The sequence below is a fragment of the Notolepis coatsorum genome (genome assembly GCF_963971535.1).
Source record: "Notolepis coatsorum genome assembly, chromosome: 1".
Taxonomy (NCBI): domain Eukaryota; kingdom Metazoa; phylum Chordata; class Actinopteri; order Aulopiformes; family Paralepididae; genus Notolepis; species Notolepis coatsorum.
In genome coordinates this window covers 154,777,986-154,788,901 of record NC_140165.1, presented here as the reverse complement: position 1 = coordinate 154,788,901, position 10,916 = coordinate 154,777,986, and the positions used below count along the sequence as shown (strand labels likewise).

Sequence of the window (10,916 nt, the reverse complement as noted above, 5' to 3'; positions counted from 1 at the left end):
TTTCTAATAAAGTACTCTAAAGCAGCATTTTTCCACTTTCCACTGTTTTGGGCTGGGCTCCGCCCATAAGCGCTTTGAGTGACCCACAGACAGAGAGATATAGAGAGATTGAGGGGGATACTAATTTATTTCGCCGTGGGGGGACATAATCCCACGGGACAATGCATTGGTAACTTGTTTCAAATGACAATATATACCCCTGTGAATATTATTGCACAGATCGGAATACGGGCGCGTGCGTGGGAGTGTGCGCAATGATATTTTGACAGTGATATGCGAGTGCTCCCGACTGTGAGGGAGAGAGAGAGATAGAGGGAGAGAGAGAGAGAGAGGAACACGGAGCATTTACACACAACCTCCCGACCGCGCGCGCGGGGTAGGAGCTTCTCTCGGGGAAACACACACTGTGTGTGTGTGTGAGAAGCTCCTGCCCCGCGTGGTCAAACACAGGCACAACATAAGAAATAACAAAGAATTTATTATAATTAAACTAGTCAGCAGCCAATATATGAGTATCAGTGTGTGGATGTGGTGTATGTGCAGCATGAGTGTTGTAAGTGTAAAACCAAAGCACCAACCAAAGAATCAAAGGACCAAATATGTGGGGAGTTCGCCAGAGACCAGAGGCAGCCTCTCTCTAATATCTTGCCTGGGACACACCGGCCCAGGTGTGCCCCAATTAGCCTGACGAGCCTTCCCCAGCTCTGCTCTGCCAGCTAGAGCAGAGGAAGCCAACACAATGTGGGGGAGGGTCGTCAGTGTCACAGACTTTCTTGTATATCAATGCTTGGGAGCATTCAAGCCTCAATCTACTGACCTCTGAAGGTTATGTTAAAGTGGTCCAGTTATGCTTCTTTGATTATGTCCTCTTTAAGATTGCTGGTTTAAACATTTTAAGTACTTCTTCTTCATCAATTTATGGCATGTTTTCTATGCAATTTTTTTTTTAAAGTAACTAGTAACTAATGAGTTCAGATAAATGTAGTGTGGTAAAAAGTACAATATTGACTTTGAAATGTGGTGGAGTAACAGTACAAAGTTCCATAAAATGAATAGACTCAAGTACCTCGGAATTGTACTTAAGTACATCTTGTACTTGTAAAAATGTTCTTTTCCACCACTGCAGGCCATATACGGTATGTGTGAGTGTGCCAAGAAGACGTGCCAATCCATAATTTCCTTCCGCTGCATACCAGAGTTCATAAAGAGTAGACCAGAGGGTTAGGCCTTTGTTATGATGACTAATTTCCACTTATTATGTTACACTGTTGCTGATGGCTGAAGTTTCATTCTTCAAACTGAGTCCACGGTCTTGGAAACCTGCTTATTTCAAGGAATCCTCCATTGGCATTGTTTTGCCCTCCTGAAAAATAAGACGTTCACACACACACACACACCCACACATGCACACGCACACGCACACACACACGCCTTTCAATTATTAAACAAACATGATACTCTCTGTCCTGCACTGAAGAAGCACATGAGTCTAAGTCATTTCAACGATGCCATGGGATCCTAACCTGAACCTCCTTGTGTTCAAACTTAGTTGTCTGGATCAGACATATTCTACAAATGGCCACATGAATCCTAAGCCCTGCATCAGAATGGACACAGGTAAGCCGTGGTTTGTCTTACTTTGCAGCCCCAGTTTGTTTTACTTTTATCTTCCTGCTTCTGCCACTGCAACACGCTTTTCATTCCTGTTCCTGCTATTCTTTGCATACATGCTACACAAATGCTGCTTTAATGTCCTTTAACATTTAAGACTCGCTACGCTATAGTTCCTACACACATCAACATGGTAACACCCTAGACTTAGTGATAACAACAAGGTTGAACATTAATAAAGTCCCAGTAATTGAATTACCTATATGACCATCACTGTATTTTTTTTATGCTAACCTAATCTCAACAAAGACCAACATGGAGACTGTACTGTAGTTACAGTAGAACAACCTGTACATTGTATATTGCTGCACTTTACTGCTATATTTGCACTCTGGTTGGAAGCCAACTTTACTTTTGTTCCGTATAATCACAATACATTTGAATCTAATCTAAGAAGAGTACTCAAATATCATGACTAGCTGAACCATCCAGCATGGACTGGTCTTTAAAGATCTCAACAACACCTTATCATTTACACTGGATACTGTTGCTCCATTGAAGGTAAAAAAAATAAGTCAACTGACTAAATCTTCCCATGGTTAAACAATAGCAGTGTTGGTCAGACTAAAATAATCTGTAGAGCTGCTGAACGAAAATGGAGGAAAACTAAGCTCACAGTTCACTACGATATCTATGAAGAAGCCATGACTGGCTTCTACAGTTGGCAAGAAAGGACTACCTTTCTAATATTATCACAGAGATGCTACGCAGATGACGCACAATTGTACATCTCTGCTGAACCAAATGATCCTACAGCTATTAACTCTTAGCAATAAACAAATGGATGACAAACAACATCCTAAAATTAAATGAGGACAAAACTGAAATCTTACTAGTTGGCCCTATAACCAAAAGAGAAATGCTGCTGAGCAATATGGGTCAATTTACTCCTTGGATTAAACCCGAAATTACAAGTCTTTGTGTTATCAGAGACTCAGATCTAAGCTTTAAATCAACAAGGTGGCAAAAACATCATACTTCCACCTTAGAAACATAGCTTGTACGACCATTTATAAAGCAATAGGGCACTAAAAAACGAATCCATGCCTTTATCTCAAGCCATGGAACACCCTACCTATGGGCTATGGACATTAGAGAGGCTATAACAAAATAATTTCAAAAGTATGCTAAAAACGTACCTCTTCAGCCTTTTAATACACTCTGCTGCTTGGACTCATTACACTGCACTATTTTATTCTGTCTATTTTATACTCATTTTACGTCTGCACTTTATACATTGCTTTTATTTAGTCAGAAACCTGCTAATAGTCTTTTATAGATTTTAATGTCAGAAATCTATTATAATCAACTCAATACGTGTGGAAAGGCAAAAGTGTGCTCTTCATGTTGTCAGAAATCTATTACCAATTTTTTAAATAGATTTTAATGACAGAAATCTATTACAATATATTTGGGAGGTTTTAATGTAAATTCTCTGCTCATTTTCCACCTGTCTATAATTGTGCCAATGTTATGCAAATGTTATGCCTATGTCTATTTTATGTCTTCATTACTGTTGTGAAGCATCTTGCACTGTAATTATTGTATGAAAGGTGCTATACAAATAAAGTTTATTATTATTACTTTGTGCTGACCTTTAGTCCTGTAGTTTGATCGAATGTGGAATATGTGGACTTTGGTATCAAATGTGAATGATATTAGCACTGAAAATGTGGCATCTTGTCTCTAAGAGGGAAAACAAAGCGATCGCAGGACAAAGTGAACTACGTACATCACCAGGGGAAGTGAAACATGAATATTTAATAGAGAGATCATGATGTACAAGTCAAATAAATTTAGTTTAGAAATGTAGTTTGATACAAATGTGTTTTGCATGCCATACATTTCCCCTGTGTCCATTCAGTCCAACTCAAAAAGAAAAAAGATATTCTGAGCTCTTTGGCTGTAGTTAAGCACTACAAGTGTTTTGGCTTTGACAACATGCCTTCATTGTGCCTCATTGTGCCAGGGTACCTGCTACTCTGTCTGTCCTGCTGTCGGTCAGCAGCAAGCAGACACTCAGTGAACGTTGACACCAAGTCATCTACTGGAGAGGGAGGGTGATGATGCATAACCACCACACTTGTATGACCTCAGTCTTTTAATCAATTAATTATCAAATAATAATCAAATAATAATTTTCTGCCTTGTCACTTAAATGGGGTCAATTTACTACCAAGTCAGGGTTACTCCTTAACGTGTTTACAAATAGCAGAGGACTTTGATTTTCTATAATAATGAATGAAAACATTAATGAGATTAAAACAAATGCTTTTCTCAATTCCTCTTCCCAGATATTAATTCGTCCATTCCAGAGAGCCAGGATGAGTCCATACTAGGCACAGTAACGCTTGTAGTAGGCAACGCAGAAGTACAGGACACCACCGGACAGAGGAGCTCATCTGTCCAGACAGTCTGTGTGTCCCCCGGCAGTGACGGCGTCCGTGCTCTCTGTCCAGCTAACCTCTGTCACAGCATAGACACTCTCCTACCAGCATGTGAGAGGGATAGCACACAGACTGCTGCTGCACCATTCCACAGTACTGATCATGATGAGAGTTTAACCACAGGGGCTGTGCCAGACGAGACTGATCATGCAGGATGGACAGCCTCCAGTGGTGGTCAAGCGCAGATGTCTGTCCATCCCTCTGCATCAGAGGAACCCCCACCATACAGCCCGCCACACCCCAAGACAGCCTACCTCTTCTACCCTCCACAACCACCCCTCTACTCTGGCCCACCAGTTATAGCCTGCCAGCCTGGCCCCAACCAGCCTGCCTTTTACCAGACCCAGTTCATGCCTTCGCCCAGTTACCCTCCCTATACAATAGTGAGGCCCATCTCAAACAATTACAGATGCACTATTTGTCTATTTTGAAACGAGGACTCTTGACGACTCAATCAAGTACAATTCCATGAATTAAGCATGCAATTTATTGGTTGAGTCTATGGGGTTCTGTTTTCCATCGAGCCGTGAGGACCTTGTGGCTCAACCACTGAATTATATGTTTATTCCACAGTTATTCATGGTTGGGTGATTCAAAATCCTAGTTAGTGCATCTTTTAATTAAGTCATATTAAAGTTTTATATTCTCACAACGTCCAATATTGACACATCACATATCAATATCATGCTCCCTGTGTTTCAGTATATGAATGGCCTTCCTCTGAGAGACGAGCATCCTCCCCTGCCTAAGGACTATATGGTTGAGTCCCTGCTAGTTACCATCTTCTGCTGCCTCATGAGTGGACTCATCGCTCTCATGTATTCATATGAGGTGAGTACAATTTCAGTAGGCATTGTGTTTTACCACAAACTGTCTTCAACGGATGGGAGTACCCATGCATGTTTTTGCAGAGTGAGAGTTTGTGTGTGTGTGTGCTGTAAAAGCAATCTCAGGAATGTCATGATACAATTCCACCTTAAGCACATACGGAAACTATTGTTTTCAGTTTGAAAGTGGGTGGTTTAGAAACAATGGTTTTGTTCACTTTGTAGACCCGCGCAGCACTTGCCAGAGGTGAAATAAGGGAAGCTGAGAGAGCATCTAAGAAGGCACGTCTGCTGGTTGTCTTCAGCCTCATGTTTGGGATATTTGTTTGTGTGGGCTGGGTCATATATGTGGTTATATCGATCTGTGCATAGTTCAATGTTGTTGTAAATGTTGTCTAATCTTTTAACAATGAATGTTGTCATAACACAAATACATGTTGTTTGGTAAATCGAACTTTGACCCTTTAGGCTGAGATTTGTTGATAATGTATTAAAAGTGCCTCAGTTGAGTTTCTCTAGTACGTTATTTGTAGCTTTGATATATTTTTTGTCTGATACTTATTTGAGTGATTTGTGTATAAATATACTCAACACAGAATTTTTGGATAATAATTAAGCAATAACATTGACGATGGGAGTGATAAAATAATTATTGAAAACAGTAGAAAGGCAATTGATAAAGTTAAAGAAATGTCCCGGATATTCGATATATCATTAGAGCCTTTAGCACAATATATAAGACAATCCCAATACATAGAACCAATCGTAATCAAGGGCACACAACATAAAATTAGTTTATATGCGGACGACGTAATATTGTTCATGCAAAGCCCCAACACCACATTGCCTCATCTACTCAAGTTGATAGAGAACTTTGGTGATTTATCGGGATTTAAAATAAATTGGCCGAAGTCGGCTTTCCTTCCACTTAACATCCATGCAAAAAAAGACACAACCCTCCCAGGTGCGATACCCATGGTAAAACATTTTAGATGCTTGGGTGTGGAAATATTTCCCACCATAAGACAAACGGTGAAGCACAATTACACAAAAATACAGAACAAAATCAAAGACGACCTGGACAGGTGGGCAAAACTTAAAAACTCAGTACAGGCAAGGGTATCAATAGTTAAGATGGATGTATTACCAAGAATCAACTTCATCAGCTCAATGCTACCGTTACCCCCTCCAGAGGGCTACTGGAAAAGATTACACTCCTCCACATACAAATTTATTTGGAATAACAAACCACCTCGCATAAAAAGATCCACCGCACAGAGAAATAAAGCAGACGGTGGCATGGCAGTTCCAGATTTTTTACAATATTTTAAGGCTTTCACATTAAGACCATTGACAATATGGTTTGATCCCCAGGCTTTGGTATCTTGGAGAGAATTGGAAGAAAACATAGTAGCCCCACAGAGACTGAAGGACATAGCACACACTAAACTTCCAATCAAGCACTGTGAGCGGAAATTTGGCCCCATAATTACCCATGCAATCCGAACATGGCGGGAAACACAAAAAAATATCCTAACCCTCAAAAATGGCATAATCACACTCCCATATTCAATAACAATGCACTCTTAATGGGAAAACGTACTATAAGATTCCCTATATGGGAAGAGCAAGGCATACACTCATTAGGGGATATTTTTAATAACCAGGGCTTCTGTAGTTATGGAGAAATATGCACAAAGTTTAACCTCACAGAGTCCACATGGCTTTTTTACATACAGTTACGCCTATGTTTGAAGTTTCACGGTGTTCCATTACACATACCAGTTGAACACCACAGATACCACAAATTTTTCTATGAAAGAGAAACATTGGGAGGTTTTGTATCAGGTTTTTATTATCAATTACTAACGTCCTCGTATGAAACCCTTCAACTAGACACTGTCTGGAGGAGGGATATTCCAGACCTGGAAAGTGACTTTGATTGGCAAGAAGCATGGGCAAATGTCCGTCTTACATCAAGGAACCCGGACCATCAACAAATCAATCTTAACTATATTCACAGGACATACTTGACTCCTATAAGACTGAACAGAATGGGCCTGAAACAGGACTCAAAATGCTCCCAATGTACAAATGGAGACGAAGGGACATTTATGCACATGTATTGGGACTGCCCACCAGTTAAGGCATTCTGGAAAGATGTGACCCATCAATTATCAAAACTCGTATCTTGGAATATACCAGTACACCCCTCTGTATTGCTTTTAAATTATGTTTTTGAGTTTGCAGTAAATCCACAGCTAAAGAGATTGGTCTTATCGGGTATCACAGTAGCTAAAAAACTGATCGCATCACGCTGGTTTCAACCGGAAAAAATGTGCCGGAAAGTTTGGTCTCTTACATATCTCGATGTGATATATCAAGAAATATCTACAGCAAGAATTCTGGGTCTCAACGAATCCAAAATGTCAATGTGGGTAGAAGTGGTGGAGAGAATAAAAGCTAGCTTATAATGGTAGTGTCTGGTTAGGAGTGAGGGATAATGGAGGTACTATCCAAGGAGGGGTCCGGGAGGGGGGGGTTCGAGCTGGAGCATATGTGTGTAGGGTTTTAGAAAATAGGTATTAGGGGTATGTCCTATATAAGCATTTGTATAATTGTTAATTTCGCTGGATATACACTGTATACGGTTAAAATATTATAGACCTTTTTTTTTGTCTTGTTTCTGTACTTGCATGTAATTTTAACCACCTTGACTGTTAGTTTCATTATGCATTATGTGTTGAGTACTGACTTTTAATAATTTTTGTTTTGCAATAATAATTAAAAAAAAAGGTTAAATATAGGAATAAGTTGTCTCTTAATGAAAACAAAACAAATGTATGGTATTTGGTGGTGTTCCTACAGACTGTGAAATTAAACTGAATTTAAATGGAACCGAAATTGAAAGAGTATATGAAACAAAATTCTTAGGTGCGATTATAGATCACAAACTCTGTTGGAAGCCACATATACAATATATCAAAGGTAAATTAGCCAAATCTGTTGGCATTCTGTACAAAACAAGGGATCTGTTAAACCAGAAATGTTTGCATATATTGTATTTTTCACTTGTGGTGCCATACATGTCATAATTTGTGTTGAGGTCTGGGGGAATGTTTATAAAACAAATATAGATCCCATTATTAAACTACAGAAAAGAGCTATTAGAATAATAAATAAAGCTAGTTATCTTGAATCGACAAATCCATTATTCATAAAGTCCTGCACATTAAAATCTGTAGATATGGTTTACATAAAAACCTTGGAGATCATTTTTCGTGCTAAGAGTAAGAACCATACCAGCTTGTATTCAATGTCTCTTTCAACCAAGAGAAGGAAAGTATAATTTAAGAGGGTTGTGTATTCTTAAAACATATAAAAAGGTAAGAACTAATGTAAAAGCTAGATGCGTTTCAATTTTGGGAGTTAAATTGTGGAATAGTCTTAGTGACAGGTTGAAGTTGTGTACCTCTCAGGGGAGATTTTTGATTTTGAGTAAAACATCAAACATTTATTTTCTCTTTTCTTTTTTCTCTTAAAGAAAAAGAAAAACGAATTATATCTTGCAGCATATTTTAAATTGTTCTCTTATATTAAAGTATATTTCGTTTTTAAGAATTGTAAAGGATAGGCAAAAATAAGCATGTGCTTCAGCCTATTCCTTTTTTCGGTCATTGAGTTTGGATTTTGTGTGTGAGCTTACTTTGAATATGTACATTTGTGATTTTTTTTCTTTTCCTTTTGAAAGTCCACACGTGTGTTTGATTCATCTGTAAACAAAGACCGAAAATAAAACTATTCATCATCATCATATACCACATTATTGGCACTGGTGTGCTGTGGTTGTGGCCTTGTTACATAGACCAGCACACCTTTGCGAATAATGATCATATCACAACCTCTACTATTGCTTTTACACAACACAACTCTGTGGTCCTCCACAAAGACAAATAGTTCATGTTACTTTGCAGTCTCTGAAACCCATCATAATTTTGAATATCCCATTTACATACTCAAATATTTGTACTCAATTTAGAAGAATCATTACTTTTTAGCTAGCCAACAGAAAATGTGTAGCAGTTACAATGCAACAGGTGACTAATGTAATGAATTCATTTAAGGGGAACTACACCCAATATAAGAATTAAGAATCCAAACATATTATTCCTATGGTCCAAGACAGTCCAAACATATTTGTGAACAGACGCTCCATTGTCAACATCTGTGCCCAAAGTATAAACCAGTGCTACTTATACTTATTATTATTAATTAATTAATATTAATAACATGTTTTTTAAAGTTGGAATAATTTTACTTCAAGGCATCTGTGTGGCCATGTTTATCCACTGTGTCCATGGAAACAATGACGAATGCAGCCATAAAGGTATGGTTTCCTAGGCAGCAAAGATAGTCTGTTTACTTTTTGTATAACCAGATCGCTGCACAACTCATAAATGATCAGACAAGCTTAATAGTTGGTTATTTGTGATACTATGTATTTCAAACTAATTTGATCAGGGAGGTCAGTTTTTCTTATGATATAGGGTCTCTGGTTATAAGGCACCTATGGCAGAGGTGTTTTGCAGACGAAACAGCGATTAATTTGGATCTCCAATTCATAGTCAAATAGGGCTTTAATAGGACAAATAGGGCTTTAATTCTATCTATATATTGTATTAAAAGAACACCGAGACCCTAGAGGTCGGCAAAGTGGCGTGTCGCGAAACGTCCTCATGAGGGCCCACATGTTAAGAGGATTTATGTTTTTTTTTGCCAAGAGTAAATACCATAACCCTATCAAAACAGCAGTCAAAGTGTATATTTTTTATAAGAATATTAACCCTTTATCTGCCAGGGATTATTCTGATCTTATACCCCTCTCTGCCACCACTGTAAGTCTATGGAGATGTTCCCCTTCTTTGCAGGGCTATAACTTTTTAAATTGTATTGCTAAATTGACATTACTATGGCCCATTCAACGTCAAGTATCTATCATTTAGGATGTAGCAACGTTCTACTTTTTCATTCACATATTCATACTAAAATACGGTCTAAAGTATAAATGTTTTTATCGTTTTCTGCAGCATTCTGCAGAACGTGATTTATAGCCCTAAATACATATATTACATCATCAAATGTAGTTTGATAACGATTGACGTCATATTAAAACTTTCAATTGTGCAAGGTCCTAAGCGTCATGCCTCATCATCTGCTGGTGACCGGAGAGGGGGGGGGGGTTATAAGTCCGTGGCCGACGTTGAATCATTTATGTAGTATGGGCGATACATAGATCACAGCAGTTTATATGGATAATAATATTCAAACACACTAAAACGTACCGCGGCTTCATCTGACCGTTGGGTGGTCAGCGTGGAGCAGAGATTATGGGATGTTGATATATGCGATCCATTTCCAGGTTGTATAATAATATACACGTCCAAATCATGTTGTTTATCAAGTTATTTGCAACCGATCGATGTCCAGTGTATCAAGATGGAGTCCCGCTAACGATAGCGAGTGCCCGGACGAAATATAAGGGGCTAGCACCACTTCCGGTGCGTCACTTCCTGTTTGGGCGATCAGCCACCAGATGGCGCTCTTGAACCGTTGGAGAGTTTAGAGGAGATCAACAGGAGATCTCAAGACTCCGTGGGTAAAATATGATTGCCATCACAGATTTTTGAAATATTGATCTCAAAGACGCCTTACGGCGTCATTGGCAGATTACGCATGGCGGAGAATGACGTGGTAACTCGTCCTTGGCGATTAAAGGGTTAAGAAAAATGCTAATTATATCTCTATCCAGATTTAACCCTGCCATTGGAAAGAGGAGCAGTTTCCCTATCCATAGATGTATGATTTGGCCATATGGTCAAGTTCAAATATGAATTTATAATGAAAATGGATCATCATTTATTACTGTATCTACAAATCCTTGTTTAATCATCTTCCCTTTATTCATTTACTT

The 10,916-nt window shown here is 38.7% G+C and overlaps 1 protein-coding gene across 1 annotated transcript; it reads left to right on the top strand.

Moving 5' to 3' along the window:
• Positions 1-4,303: 4,303 nt before the first annotated feature.
• On the top strand, positions 4,304-5,317 carry prrt1b (proline rich transmembrane protein 1B; the record flags this gene model as incomplete). The annotated part of the gene is made up of 3 exons (XM_084307998.1): positions 4,304-4,501; positions 4,821-4,949; positions 5,171-5,317. The coding sequence occupies 3 exons, from the start codon at positions 4,304-4,306 to the stop codon at positions 5,315-5,317; spliced, it is 474 nt and encodes a 157-aa protein (XP_084164124.1).
• Positions 5,318-10,916: the final 5,599 nt, after the last annotated feature.